General features: G+C 34.8%; 1 protein-coding gene across 1 annotated transcript in view; it reads left to right on the forward strand.

Annotated features, from left to right (window-relative positions):
* The first annotated feature begins 3,676 nt into the window (after positions 1-3,676).
* The window catches only part of LOC100378478 (agrin), a 108,705-nt gene continuing 95,470 nt past the window's right edge, over positions 3,677-16,911 (forward strand). Inside the window, exon 1 of the mRNA XM_085508673.1 lies at positions 3,677-4,343. Coding sequence (XP_085364799.1) covers positions 3,914-4,343 — 430 coding nt within the window. The 5' untranslated portion in view covers positions 3,677-3,913. The remainder of the gene's footprint in view (positions 4,344-16,911) is intronic.

Genomic DNA, 16,911 nt, shown 5'->3' on the forward strand with positions numbered 1-16,911 from the left:
CAGGGGGACAGGGGGCACCCCCCAACGCATGAAAACAAAATATAAATTATTATCAGTATAAGCATGCTATTAAAATAGATTTTCAAGAAACATCTAAAACATGATATGTATATTATTATGCATATGACTACTTAAGGCATAATTAGGAACCTATTAAATGTAATATAATATCACAGATTATATCTGTGGTCATGTTAAATTAGCTGTGACATAATGTATGTGATCATGTTAAAAAGTCATAATGTTATTAACTATTACTAGTATGTTTGCAGCGGCATTTTTTATTTCAGGCAGTGATAATTGTGATAATTATTTATTTATTTGTTTATTAACATTCTGAGGAAGAATGTGTCAGTTTTGTGACAATTCTTAATTATGCTGTTGAAGTAATATTAAATTTTGTTTTATTATCATTTTTCTATATCCTGTTTTTTATAATCTACTGCCTGTGGTTACCCTGCTATTTAGTCCTGGCAATCATATACATTACCTGTATTCAAGTTACGCATAGCTTCTCTGTGATTTACGCTCCGTAACGCGAAGCTTGGACCCCCCAATACATTTTGCTGTGTTTTCATGACGAGTGCCACAATTCCCCATGGGCAGAACTCAGTTGCATTTGCCTTTCCAGGTTTTTCTTGTCAAATCCTGATCCCGATCGAAATTACGTGTCCGTATACGGTAAATCACAATCGTGATTACCCCGGGTAATCATAGCAATTACCCTTTGGGCCATGATTGTCGCGATTAAACACTTATAGCTACTATTTTCATGTTCTCACTCACATTTGTATCACTTGGTAAAACTGAATAGAAATGATCATAATTAGATGTTTTGTTCACAGTCTCATTATATGAATGCAAAACAAATAAAACCTGTCGCTATGATCTTGACAGCGACCTCTACAGAGCCCAGAAACTTGGCCATTGTCCCCGTCGATTGTTCGAATTTGTTTATTGGTACTAGTATTAGTATATAAAAAAACACAGAAATACAACAAATAAAAATCAGAAAGCCGAGCATTACCGTTGAAAACTAATTTGATTTTGAAAATAACATTTTATTTCTTTTCAATATTTTTTTTCTGTATTTTTTTATTATAAAAACGGCAAATGGCACAAAATCTTCGTTGCAACATGGCTTGTTTTAATTATGTACGTGAATGTTATTTATCACCAATACTAACACACAGTAAACTGGCGTACAAGTGATAATAACATTAATGCGACCAATTTAAGATATATGGGCGAAGGGCAGACGTCATGTATACGGCATGGAATTGAATAAAGTCTGTTTATTTAGTTTCATACCGTATTCAAGATGGCATCTTTGCTAGCCAGTGACCATTTATTAGGCCGAAGCCTGAAAATTAACCACGGGTTTGTGGGCCGGTTATGAATGGCCGGCGTTAGCGGAACCTTGCGATTCGGACGGCTGCCCCCATAGGAAATATCAGTAAACCGATCGCATTTATTTTATTATCACTTGTACGCGATTTGATTGTGTACTAACACACTAAAGAAATTTGAGATATACTCACACCAATGTATAACACAGAAACAATCATTGAACATTCAGAAGATAAGAGCTACCAACCAAGCGGTAAATGCAGAGTAACTGTGACCTACATTCTGAAATGGTTATAAAAATGAAAATAAAAGAATCTTGAGTTCGTTCTTAAAAATAATGAGACTTGATGACTCTCTTACTTTCACTGCTATAGAGTTCCAAATTTTTGGCACAGCATGAGACATTTCACCGCTGAGGGCAGCACGCACAACGTATGCAGTCAAAGTAGGTGATTAGTACGGTGTGCAAGTACAGTATTACAAAATCTTAGGACCCGTATGAGTGGGTGATTAAAGTCGTTTGTCTGCGGTTATTTTAATTGCGGAATCTTTTATTAATTATGCCATATCTGAAATGTGTGTGTTAACGCACGGGGTGAAACATATTTTAGTGTACTTTTTATGTTTTTTTAATTATTATTTTTTTTTAACATTCCACCTATCGTGATATTTGGATACTTAAATAACGATATATACCACTTGTAATAAAATAGCTTTCGATGAGATGTCGTGCACTGTTAGGAAATGGACATGCTAAAATAAAATAATACTTTATTAAAGTGTTCTTTCTATTGAAACTTTCTTTGAAAACGACATTTTTTGCATAGTATTTGGTTAATTTTTGTAAACAGTAAATACAAATACATGAATTGTGATTGTCACGGAACATCAGTGCGGACAATGTATATTTATTACACTTGGTGGAGGTCTAATACTGTAAAACAATTTATTTTCACTTTCACAATTTATATGTTAACATGGATTTATTTTAGCGAATTTTGCAGCGAAAACAGTGACATTTATAAAATCCATTGAGTAACAAATGCGTTTACAGTATCAGAAGAGCAAACGGTGAAAACAATAATGAATTCCCTTCAGCAACATACTGCATGTGGAGAAGGGTTTATTGCAACTGAATACAGTGTGTGAGGCGAAAGCTAAACCATTATCGTGTCTTAACCCTTCCCTGAATTCATTATGATGTCATGGAGGATGTATAATTGTTGTTATCAATCATAACCGTGAGAATTAAACACATTTAGTTAAATGTGGGTGTGTTTTTGTTGAAATAAATAAAGGTTTAAATTTACGTGTAATAATGACGTCATAAAAACCTAATTTTAAAGGCGATGATTTATAAGCAATAATACATGGATATAATTGTAAGAAAGGTGTCCAAATTTTGCGAAGTTTTACCAAACACCTGAGTTACAAACTCTCATTTACAAAATTCAATCAAGTACTAACCCTGAGAATATCAATAGTGTCAGTCGTCCGATTAACAAAATTGTAAAGATGGTGTGTGTGTAAAAGCCATTATCGCCTCTTGAAATTAAAAAAAAAGATACCTTCATGCAATTCTGATTCGTTTTCACTTTTCTTTGAGAAACGAGAAGTCAGTTAGCTACACCCAGTCATCATTTTACTCTGGTATTTGCAATATGAGATTACAGTCTACATTACTCCAGTAATTACACCGCGTCTATACAAGTTCTATACAATCCTGTCTGTTTTTATTAAATAATGCTTAACAGTATAATTAAGAAATGTCTATGCCCACTCTGTAAATATTTTATTCTCATTGTTTAAAACCGAAAAGATAAAAATACACATAAAAATAAATAATAATAATAAAACAACAACAACATCAACAACAACAAAACAACAAAATCGGCATGTTGTGATATACCAAGACAAATACAACGCCCTCTATTGAGTAATACGGCATTGCTTTTGTTTTTTTGTGCAACAAAAACAACACTAAAGTTTGCCAACCAAAGAAAAAACATTTTTTCTAAAATCCTAAAATCACCAATTTGTCTTGTCACTGTAATAAACATTTACAAAAAAAAATATTTCTTGTTCCAATCCTATTATAACAAGTAATAACATTACCAAATAAATTCCTATATCGTATATTATGCATGATCTTAAGTTAAATATCTGTTTTCTTGTTTCATAAAAAAAAATTATATTTAACAGCTGAAACGCGGGAAATTGCAAAAATAAGACACGGACGCACTTGTGACTTGACTTGGACTCGTACTAAGACACATATTTAGATTAGTCACGTGACACAGTTGAGAAAGCCGGCCTGTAATCGAGAACGAGGCTTCTTAGTGATCCTCTTGTCAGAGGAAGGATTTTCAATCTCTTCCGACCTCGCCACTACGTCCCAATATTCGGACATTTTCTGTAATCGCGATCCACGCGTCCGTGCTGACTGCAATCCAGCGCGTCTGAGAGTGCATCGAATAGGTCTCGGCAAAAAACTCTACTACGGATCGCGTCGTTTAATACATACAAATCTTAAAATCGGGGTATCAAAACATAACCAGTCGCGATGGGTCATTGGGTCGATATTTTGGTGCTAGCGCTGTGCCTCTTTCCAATGTCCAGCCTTCAGCAACTTGAATGTAACGAGAAGCCGATTGAGCTACGAGAAGAAATGGCCAACGTGGTACTGACGGGGACTATAAACAACATATACAGGAAGCCGTACACGAAGATGTACTCGTGCGAAGTCCGGGTGGTAAGAGTATTCAAAGGCGATAATATGTTGAACGGTAATATGAAAAAACATTCGCCGTTTTCTCCGGCTACGATCATGGTCGATGGATTTGGAGCGCCGCAGATCTGCGAAAATTCTGTACGGAAAGGGGACACAAGAATTTTACTTTTGGAGAGAGATCAAGTTGGCAATCTGAAGCTGAATTCCAGTGTTGTTCGCATAACCATGAATAATTTAGACCGCGCCGAAGCTGCTGTGTCAGGTGAGTGAATGGGTGCGCTGACTTCTACGACTTCTCGGTGTTCGTGAATGAATGCATGTATTTGGGTATTGCGGGCGAGATTGGCAGTTTTGCTTGAACAAAATAGGTAAAGGGCATGGTCTGTTATTACAAATAGGTCAGTTTGTTGTCAAATAAAACGTGCGAAATACGTGCCGTGAATGCGCAATTATTAAGTTAATCTTCGATCGTACACTCCATTGATTTGCGAGTTTTTATCCGAAGTCAGTTTTCACAAACTTCCTGTAAGTGTTGGTTACTTCAACGCCCTGGTGAAGTATGTCTGTAAACCCATGTGTGCCCTTTTAATACGTCTCAATTGATATTACGGAATGTTCAGTGATACTCACTCCCACACGCCAGACATGCAGTCCGAGAACATTACCAACGGCTAGCTAATCATCTGTGTGTTTTAGTTTGTGTTTACCCAATGAATACGTGCTCTATCATCACTACTCCCTTTGTGTTTTTGCCTGATTGAATACTGTGTAATAATTTATTTTCGCTTGGAATTAATTTTCGCTGGAGTGATGATTCAATGAAAACAAAATCCAGCTAATATACATTTTTTCCTATCAGTGAAAATAAATTCATACAAAACGCTTAAAAAGTGTTGTCAGCGAAAATTAATTCCAGCTAAAATAAAGTATTTCACAGTATTATAGCAACTCCATCCTCTTCATTGTTTTCAATTAAGCTTGAAAATCCTGAACCAGATTTAAAAAAAAAATATTATTGTTAAAATTAAAACATGTTATAGGAAATATATTTAATTGTTTTGTGTGTGTTCTCTGAATAAGAAATTCACTCCCTGAAGTATATAAAAGGTAATTGTTGCAGTCTTTTATCTAAACTGATCAGTTCAATTGTTTATGAGTTCTAAAATTATAGCATGGTTTTTAAAAAAAATATTCATAGTAACCATTGTTATAGCAAGACGCCCCTCAAAGCTTATTTCAGAGAGATTTACAGAGCATTATTTTATTTACACGATATAAATTCATTGCATGCAATCTACTATAATAAAATTCTGAATAAAATGTACATATATCACATATAAATAAAGAGACATTAGTTTCCTCTGCTATCTTTGTATATAAACAACTGCTTTTTATGAACACATGTAATGGGACCCATACACGTGCCCTATTGCAAACACTGCCCTTGAAAGTCTGGTACATACCCTTTACCCTGAATGCACACCTGCGAATATGTCAACACCTTTCATTCTAAACAGTGCGTATTTTTTTCATTGATGACCTTTTAAGGAACCGGTATGACCAGGTGAATGATTTATTTATAATCGTTGTGTTACGTGATACACCAATAAGAAATAATTACCCTCAATCAGGCATGTTATAAAGTTATTCTCTATTAAGAGTTAGATAGTTTTGATAAACTGACTGTGGAATAAATCATTTTTATTTCTGCACTCAAATATCTTTTCAATTGTATTAGTAAACATTTAATTATGATTATTATTGTTTTGGCATCTAGCCAAGTCTGGCTGCTTATTGATGTGTTGTCCCTGGTAAATGTTGCTCTGTGTTCTAATTTTCTATCACATGGAGTGCAAAGCTAGAAATTGATCTTGGAATATGAAGTTCAAGCCCTGGATAGTGTCTCTACATGATTCTAAACCTAATTACTGTAACCCGTTTAATTTTCTCTGCAAGGGATTTTCGCGAGTTAATTACTTCATGCCATTCACGCAGGCAAAATTTTGTGAAAGCTGCCAACCCTAGTGTCGTAGGACTCCACAGAAATTTTTACTACATGTACTACAAAACTTCACTTGCAAAACTCACGAAACTTTGTCATGTGAAATTAAAGCAGTTTCATAATTACTTTATCAAATGTATTTTCTTGCTAGTAAAATGTAATAATTATTGAAGTAAGTCAAATACTATTATCAGTTTTGAAGCTGAAAAATTGAATTGTTTGATATATCCGGGAATCATCTCATAATTTGACGATTTCAGTGCTGGAGGCTGTACCAAAGTGTGTGAAACTTTTGTTTTCTCCCTCTTGTCGGTAGATTCTTTCTTGCCGAGATTCTCACTGTTTGAAATACATTTGTATTACCATAGTTTCAACAGTTGCAACTTGCATCTCAGTTCAACAACCTTAAAAAAAAATTGCAAAATTGTAGCTGTCACCCGTGATGAGTTTCATCCAGCTACGGGTCTGTCCAATCTCCCTTGAAACTTTCAGTATGGTGAAAATAACACGGCCACTTTTCAACAGAGCGTTGATTGTGGAACCCTTTCAAGTCAGCGAAGAAAGATAGACAGGCAAAGTGGGCTTATTCACTCAACTTACTAAACTCTGACAATGCCATGCTATGAACAGTTTGTAAGCGTTTTGCATTGGAAATATCTCTTCCGAAAAGTCATTAGTTGGTTTGCGAAAGGTTATGCGATGACCCAAATCTTTTTTCAAAGCAACGCAATACTTGTGCAGTTTTGCTGCCTATAATGCCCTCTGATATGCAGACTTGGGTGCTTGTTTGGAACCTGACCTGAATTACAGTCTCATCGCTTCACATAACTTTTGAGGTCACCTATTCAGCATCTATCAAAAGAACTTTGAAGTCGGACCCAGGCGTCGGTGTTGGGTAGGAAGGAAAATACCGTTTATACAGTTACTCTATACGGTGTAAAAATATTTTGAAAGCTTTGCAGGGTACAATCAGTTTTGGAAGCAAAACCTATACAAATACGTGCTTGCCTTAAGAACGACTTAGCAGTTGTATTTTTACAACTTACCATAAGGTGGGGTGGGCTTACCTCAGAGCATGCCATTATGTAATTTGGATCAGCCTGTGTCAGCGGTGTTTAATTTCAATGGACTTTTGGTTTCCAGGGTACATTGAAATTTTTCTTTTCATCATGATCTTTATGCCTTAATGCGTGTTAATTTAATTATTTTCCCTGCAATTGTAAATGTATGCAACCACCTCACCTCAGCTTGTTCATTTCAGAATTTAATACTCAATTGAGCTATTAAAAAAATTCAATACTGGATCTGTACTTGGACACTGGTTCTCTTGAACCCAATGTTGCCAAGGTCACCAAGCAGTAACTTGTGATCACGTAAATACAATAATTTCCTAATCAGGTGGTTAGTTCTCTTTGCAGTCCACAATTATAGGAATTTCCACTCAAAAAGGCTGGGTTTCTGTTATACAGCATATTTAACTTCTGCCTGACACACCCATGTTCCTGTCAGTGTTTCCCTGTTGATTTTATGGGTTATAATATCAAGCAATGACTGCCTTTACAGACCTTGACAGTCATTTCTAACCACAAAGCAGCCATATTTATACTCTGATTTTGCTCAGATACTAATTCATGACAGTTTTCAACACTTAATGGGTAGGCTTTGAAACCAAATAGTGTTCTAATCGGTTAGCATTTAACGTTTATCTGACTTATCACACCTTTGCTATTTAAATCAAACCTTTGTAATTATCACCTTGCCAAGATTGTACTTACGTATGTGAATTGTTTCATGTGAGTTTTGTAACATTACGTGTTAGGTCAGTGTTGACTATTTCCATTGTTCTATTTCAATATGCTCTTTTATTCAACATTGTTCACCCTATTGCTGCTGTCTTTTCAATGACTCATTTGGTGAGTTAGCAAATCTCTGTTTCAGAATTAAAAAGTAATCTTGGGATAATGCGCTCATGCATTGAGATCAGACATTCTCGGATGTACGTGTGTAAAGCAGTAGTCTGCGGTTACGTACATGTATTGTATCACATTTTTTAACAGACTAGACGTTGAGAATGGAAAGTTATTGAAATACATATACCATATTGAGCAGCTGATGTTGTACATCTGTTTTGTGTCTGTATGTCTGTACTGTATGTCCGTTGATGTCACATAAATTCCTAACATTTAAATTCCAGCCAAGATGAAACTGAAACAAATTATTAATCACTGCAACTTAATATTTTTAGGAACTCTGTATTTCCAAATTGTGAAATGAACATGCTTGGTTGGCGAATCTGAAGTTGGATTCTTTAAATTGAACAAATGTCTGTTTAATGAAATACAGCCTTGGCTAATATATAAAGAAAGAGATACAATATATAATTTTTAGATTTATTTATTCCGGTATTTATGGACTATTCTTAGGACATATTTGATAGGATTATTATACATGAATTGCATGATACATTTGAAGATTTCCTACTCCATGTGCTTAGGAACATGATATAAAGGCAATGTAGAAAATTAAATTTAATTAAAATAGGAAGCTGAAATATGACAAGTTCACCATTAAATACATATGTTGCATACCACATTTGTACTATAATATGTAGAAGTGCATATATACATTGGTCATACTCTGAACCATTAAAATATTACTTATTTTGACCCTAGATGCGGCTCTGTAAACTACAAGTGCATATCTGTAATCCCCAAAACACAAATTTTTGCTCAAAACGGTTATTAATTGAATGAAGATACTTTTTCTGACTTGACTCCACTCAGCCTTATCTTTGTTTCCACTAAATATTACCCCCTGTTGTCTGACCACTATCAATAACATTCAGTCTGCAAGTATTGTATATCTGATTTGGGGGAGACTCATTACCTTACCAAAAAAACTGTTGATGGGTGGGTGGGGGTGGGAGTGATTGCTGATTATAATTTGACAATATACCGGGACGTTTTGAAAAACATAAACACACTTAAAATGCAGAATATACTTGGCTCAGAGCACTACCTTAGGAGGGAGGGGGGTGTTTGCAAAGTTGTATCTTACTGCAACTTGTGCAATAAATTTGAATCGATCCATTGAACTACCTGTGGTTGGGATTGAAGATAGAATGTGGTTTATGTTTGGTATTTCATTCTACTATAGTATCTTGCTAATGTGATAACTGTTTTGCAAGACTTTTTTCATGGAAGTCATCTTGAAAACTTTTATTTTTTCTCCTCATAAATTTCAAGATTTTAAATGATCTCCCTCCTCTCAATTGCGGGATAAAATTAAAAATAACCTAACCTGTCTACCGTACATCACATCTTCCACATTGGTCTCATCGATCTCTATTTTAGAGTATCTCAAATGTTTGCTACATCATATTTCACTTTAACTTTTTGCAATTCATTTGAATCTGAGCCATTCAGTGTTTAAGGATGTTTAAATTTCATTTTCTACATGTGGAACCGAGGTGGTCAAAACTTCTGTTAAAAAGATAAAGGTTTACTCACACAAAGTGCTGGATTACTGTGTGCCCCCTGGCTTTGTGTGGTTGTTAGTTACTGATAATGAATGCATTAGCAAGTGCATACACAAGTTCAATGTGAGTGTACTTAAAAAAATTGTACATGTAACAGTTTTACGACAAAAACAGTAGATTAATGAAAAAGAGATGTGTCTGTTGGTGGGGGTAGGAGGGGGAGAGAAAGTTAGTTTTGCGTTTAAAAGGAAAATTTACTGGTGAGCCCCAGACATGGATTTGAAGTTTGGTTCTAATAATACCTTAAAGGTATGCAGCCAAGTCCATTATAGTAGACTCAGTTTTCATGAGATTGCTTCTAATAGCCCCTAACATAAATAGGTTTTACTCTGTAAGGCAGTCCCGACCCTCGTAAATTACCATGAATTGTTTCAAATTCTATGGATGACTTTTCTATAGGAATAGCGTGGAATGTCTGGTAGCTACATAGTAATCAATTGTACAATTTGAAAAACAAATGCATTGTTGTTGATTTGTGGAAGATAGGGGTGTATTTGGTAAAACCGTAAATCTAGGTTTATACTCGAGTTGGGGAGGGAGACACTCATGTATTGTTGTTATGCTTGTTAGATATAGGCACATATGACAGTAGTGTCAAGTTGAAGGCCAAAGTCAACTTTTGTCACTTTTGCAAAATTTACCTGCTTAAATGTTTTCTATATTTTTTCAAGAATTTTGGCCTGTGGTCAATGAGAAATTATGTTTATATGGTCCATAATTAAATGGAGATGTCATCGGTAGTGCATGTTTGAATTAAAGGGAGATGTCATCGGTAGTGCATGTTTGAATTAAAGGGAGATGTCATCGGTAGTGCATGTTTGAATTAAAAGGAGATGTCATCGGTAGCGCATGTTTGAATTAAAGGGAGATGTCATCGGTAGCGCATGTTTGAATTGAAAGGAGATGTCATCAGTAGTGCATGTTTGAATTAAAGGGAGATGTCATCGGTAGCGCATGTTTGAATTAAAGGGAGATGTCATCGGTAGTGCATGTTTGAATTAAAGGGAGATGTCATCGGTAGTGCATGTTTGAATTAAAAGGGAGATGTCATTGGTAGCGCATGTTTGAATTAAAGGGAGATGTCATCGGTAGTGCATGTTTGAATTAAAGGGAGATGTCATCGGTAGCACATGTTTGAATTAAAGGGAGATGTCATCGGTAGTGCATGTTTGAATTAAAGGGAGATGTTATCCGTAGTACATGTTTGAATTAAAGGGAGATGTCATCGGTAGCGCATGTTTGAATTAAAGGGAGATGTCATCGGTAGTGCATGTTTGAATTAAAGGGAGATGTCATCGGTAGCGCATGTTTGAATCAAAGGGAGATGTCATCGGTAGCGCATGTTTGAATTAAAGGGAGATGTCATTGGTAGTGCATGTTTGAATTAAAGGGAGATGTCATCGGTAGGTGCATGTTTGAATTAAAGGGAGATGTCATCGGTAGTGCATGTTTGAATTAAAGGGAGATGTCATCGGTAGTGCATGTTTGAATTAAAGGGAGATGTCATCGGTAGCACATGTTTGAATTAAAGGGAGATGTCATCGGTAGTGCATGTTTGAATTAAAGGGAGATGTCATCGGTAGTGCATGTTTGAATTAAAGGGAGATGTCATCGGTAGTGCATGTTTGAATTAAAGGGAGATGTCATCGGTAGCGCATGTTTGAATTAAAGGGAGATGTCATCGGTAGCGCATGTTTGAATTAAAGGGAGATGTCATCAGTAGTGCATGTTTGAATTAAAGGGAAATGTCATCGGTAGCGCATGTTTGAATTTCATTTGAAGAATCAATGTATTTGTTTTTTACATGTGTTCTATAATTTGCTGTGCATCCCTTATCAAACAGGACAACTCTACCATCAATCTTTAAGGAAATTATAGAAAAAATATGTAAAAATGTACAAAATAGGGAAACGTTTTGATGTTTTGAGGGTTAAAGTCATGCACACCACTCACTGACTTTGTGATATAGACTTTGACAGGAACTAGCTCAAGGGTTTAGATGTTAAAACTTGTTATCTAAAGTAATTTATGTGACCCTCTGGCCATGTTGGTTGTATTGTGGGGTAAGTATAACATAGCCAAGCAGGTGGTCTGATAAGTCTTGGCTACATTTATTTATATCAGTCTGTTGGTTGGTTGGCTGACTGGCTTTTCTCAACTTTGTCTCAAAAAATTGCCTTTCCAAATCTTAAAATTATAAATAAATCAAAGTTGTATGATTTTTTTTTTAATTGTATTCAATTACATACTTTTGTTCTAAAAATACCATAATTTTTTCGATAATTAGTCCATGAACAAACACCGTACAGCGAATCCATAATGATAAGTTCTTATTTTATTCTGTTTTATTGCAATGTGACAAATTTTGACAGTCTAGATGTACCTCTGTCATTAATGTAAGCACATATGCTTATAGCTAAAAGAACAAATATGGTGTATAGTTGTTAGTGGTAAGAAGTAAAAGTAGATTTTAGTCGGTGTTACCATATTTGTTCTATTAGAAGCACGTACATATACCTAATAGAGGCACACTATTTATATGTAAGTGTATGCGTTACTAATACAATGTAGAGCAATTATGATATATACCGTAATTGTAGTCTATACGAATGGAGGTAAATCAACTTGTGAAGCATGGAAGACAGAACACCAAATATTTATTAGGACGGGAGATTAATATCCTAATATGGCCGCTTCCCACCTGATTGTAAAATTGTTAGAAGGAATAAATCGATGGTTTTAGCAAAAATCAGGTGTTTCATCTAAGTATAAGAGGATTTACTTTATTCAAAATTACCCTCTAAAGCATCATCTATAAATGATTTTGTCACAGGCTGAATCTAGTTATTCTCTCGGTCGCGTCAATAAATTAGTCTGTAAAAATACTTTAACCTAAGCTTGTTTATGTATTCATTGGTTTCGATTGAAGTAACAATCAGATTAACTGGCTTGACTTGATGCCAAGTCGATCGTCGTACAAAATAACTGTTTCCGGTCGCAATTCCATGCTCGGTAAATAGTTTGCTTTGTTTCATAATTGCAATTCTATTTCCCAAAACTGCAGCTTGTCATTTTAAATGACTTTGAATTTATTTCATCTTAGTTTCCAATTATTTACTCATGGATACCAAATTATTAAAATACTCTGACTGTACTGGCATTGAAAGCAGTTGTGCTGCGTTGCCATGTTTGAAGTGGGACCCATACAGACCATGTAATATACATTGTTTATTTACACAATACTTCAACATGCACTGTACAATGACTGAGGCACTTTATATGAATTGTCCCTTTATCATTAACACTGACAATTCATATGGTAGGATATATGCGATGACTATAACGTTTGGCCTGTTTCTCAATAATGCACATTTCTAACCAATGTTCGAGTAACAAAAAGCAGTTCTAAGTTGATGCTCAGAAAGATTTGGGCGAAATTATCACAGCATTCGGAAATGTAAAATGCACATACATGTAGTACACACTTTGCAAATAAATAAGAACACGACCAAGACAAACACAGATATGCTCATTTGCATAGTATTTTTAGAGATGAACATTTGTTGTGTGAATTTATCATCTCAAAGTTCACACGATAATCGATTTCAAATCAGACAAGTTGCCTATCCTCATGTAATAAATAAAATTAGTGTTTGGTACATACATATTTATCATTATATAAAATCACTCTACCAAAACTAAGAACTGTCTTTTTGTACAGAAATAAGTTATTTTCTTTCACAAATTCTTGCTTGTAATATAATAATATAGAAAATAAAAAAGAAAACTGGACAAACTATTATTCTTAAATATTACAAACAAAAATAAGTAACAAATTAAATCTTTAGTTAATGTGAATTATTGCATGAGAGAAATGATTTAACGAATGCTGGTTACTGTTAGATGAATTATTTTAGGGGCAATTATTTTTTTTCTAAATACAGCAAATAGAGTTGATATTAGTAATATATTTTCACAACTTTGACTTGACTACATGCACAAATTTATTTAGGCTGGTATTCCAAGCCAAAAAAAAGTGTTTTACTGTCACCTTACGCATCGGAACTTGCGTATTTCTTTAGAATAATATAGAGGTTTTGGTCGGTATGGCAATGTGACATTGTACACGTACACACGAAGCTTCTGTGTATTTGCCATGTATGTTGCATTCAGTAGATCCATCTGTTTTGCTCGGCTTTTAATTTGTATACACACAAATAATCAATCTGGTTGATTTTCTGCATTGTATTTGTACATGCACATGCAGAGAGAACGCAGATGGTGTTTTCATGTTCAAAATGATTTCTCAAATGTTGCTTTCGGTAAAGTTTCCACATGATAAAAAGGGCCAAGCATGTAGTCGATATGTTCCGTGATAACTTAGACTACTTTGAATTCCACCAGGATTTGTTTTAAATTCTGCTGCAGGCATGGAAAGGAATTTCCTGCAGCCGGAGAAATCAATTTGAGAAATAGTACGTCTTCTTTCAGCTTCATGGTCAATCTGTGGTCTGTGGAACAAACTATTTTAATGAAAGGGGTGGTGGTGCTTGTATGAGGTTGGAATGTATACCTGTTATGGTTTTCAGAAATAAAAATACTGTTCATATTTATTTAGTAACCAATCTATTAAGCTGTACATTTACAAGGTGTGTCAAGTTTTTATTTCCTTTATGAAGCATATGAACTTTGTTATTTGGATTGCTAGCGATACTGTTTCTTGTATCCTCAATTCTTATCAGTTTTAATGGTGCTCAGTCTGTTGGTACTGTTGTACAACTGATAGGCCTTGGGCTAGACCACTCACTGCGGTCTCAATGTATTTAGGTAAGGGGAGCATCATTAATACTCATTATTGAGCCTTGGAAATAAACTCTACATTGCATTGCCATGGAAACGTGCAAAATCATTTGACAGTTGTTGATTGCATCGATTTTTATTTTTGTTTCGTTTCCCTCTTGCCTATCTTCTCGAAATGAAATGGTTCGTTCCTAAATTGGCTGCCCATGTGAAGTATGGGTATAAGAGGGAGTGCTCTAAGGTGGAATAATATGTGCGTGGGAGGGTTGGGGGGTGCAGTAATAAAACTTTGTAATAAAGCGGAGTTGACGATTCTTCAGTGATCACATAATCACATCCTATTGCTAGATGTTTAAGGGATGCTCAGCGGAGTGCAAGCGACACTATTATCCTGTTCACTGATTGATGTTGACTTTGAGACTGTTAACATCTAAAGTAACCAATACACAGCTACTGCTGCTATAATAGCCCCAAGCTAAATAAGTCAAATTAAGTAACTCTAGTTGAATATTAATGAAATTATCTTAGGTATGTGGGAAAACTCCAGTCTGCTGATGGTGTTTATTTAAACCTTATTAGTGACAATTGGATTAAGGGTAAATCAACATCGTTGTCATCTGAACTGATCTTAAACTAATAAGTAGATGTTAAATACAATATGTTTTAGTGGTCAAGTTGAAATGTATGCCGACCTTGTACTTGCTTACTGTGGTGAATTTCACAATCTCTCTCTCTCTCTCTCTCTAGTCAGCTTTGCTTTTGGTGTTTCAATTGGTGAAAAATAGAGAAATGTTTAAGATTTGGGGGCAATAGAATACTAATACTGAGTAGGTTAATTTGCTCAATTAATATCAGAAAATCTGCATTAGAAGCTGCATTCCTAATAGAAGTTGCACCCATTCTTTTTGAACAATTGAGAACTAAACTTCACCATTTCTCATATGTGTAGATGCACTCTAATATAAGCCACATCCCCTCTGTTGTATCGCATCATTTTAATAGTAGCTGCAGCTTCTAATACAGATTTCACTGAGGTATGCATGGTTAGAGTAAGTCGTATTTTAATAAATGTGATTTTTGGTGTATGTTTGCTTCCATCGGAGATGCACTTCTGACAAAAGCCAATACTGCAATGAAGGGATGGTAAATGAACATTCAGTTTTTTAATTAGCTTTTATTTGTGAAGTAAAAATTACTTTAACTGAAAACAGGTTCAAATAAATATTAACTGTTGTAGGTACTTTAGTATGCTAACATTATGAAGCTGTATGTATGTTCTTATTGCTCAGTTTATAATAGCATCCGAATCGGAAATATATCAGACAAGCCAATGGCTGAAAATAGTGAGACAGCCTTTAATACGGGAATCTCAGATATGTTTCATATGTAACTGAGGTCTAACAAACCCAGTTTATTTGCATGCTATAGGGAATCTATTATTGTCGTGTCCAAATTGCAGTCAGTTTATGGAGAGATTGATGCCCTTGATAAAATCGAGGTAATCCTGGGAGAGGAGCTTGTACTTCCGTCTGCCATGTGTAAGTACTCTGCTGGCATTCTAAGATACAAGTGAAGAATTTTCAATTAGGAAAATAAAAGTTCCATCTAGGTTTGTTTTTTTTTTCTTTGGGAGGATGTAAAGATGCTAGGTGAGTGTCTGTGTTTATTCCACCAGATGTCTGAAGTCTTTATTAGCATTGCCTGTTTTGTGTTGCTCCATTATATTTCAGAAATTTAAAGAGGCTTAAGTTTCTTTTATTCATCTTTATTTAATTCATGTTTATTTTTTTAAATCCATTCACATGTTTTTGTAATCCATTAATCCATACATGTATTTTTTTTAATTCATAACACTGAGCCTGAATTACCTTTGTGATATCTGATCAGTGAAGATATATTGGTATGTCACAAAACCTGGTATATATTCATATTAATTCAAATAGCTGGACAAATATATTTTCTAGTTTTCCCATTTTTACCATATATTTTATTGTGTGCAAAATGTTGCCCCCAAACTCAATTTTTGCATATTATTTGCATAATTATTTAACAGAAATGGTGTTTAACCTACTTAATTACACAATACATAAAAATTATTGACTTAATTATGAATTTACAAAACTGTTATTGTTTCAAGAGTACACACAAGTTTTAAGTTTCCAGCAATTTATGGATTTGATTTAAAAACTCAGCAATGGTACAATTAAAATGACTCACTAAGCAATCAGGATAATAACAGTGACACAAATGTGGTTGTAAAACAAAGCACTGTTGTGTTACTGCAATACTGTATCCTGGGGAGTACACTGGTACATGGCTGTGCCACAGCACCAGTTTTAACACCATGCAGCCATCACACACAGCATTACACAGTTGGTGTTGATATGATCTGTTTTCTCCAGTGGGGAGAAAACACATATTTGTCTGATCAAAATATTTGAGACAAGGAGTACATGCATGTTATTGAGTACATGTTTACGCATGATATAA

The sequence above is a fragment of the Saccoglossus kowalevskii genome, chromosome 15 (assembly GCF_978046115.1).
Source record: "Saccoglossus kowalevskii chromosome 15, keSacKowa6.1, whole genome shotgun sequence".
NCBI classification, from domain to species: Eukaryota; Metazoa; Hemichordata; class Enteropneusta; family Harrimaniidae; genus Saccoglossus; species Saccoglossus kowalevskii.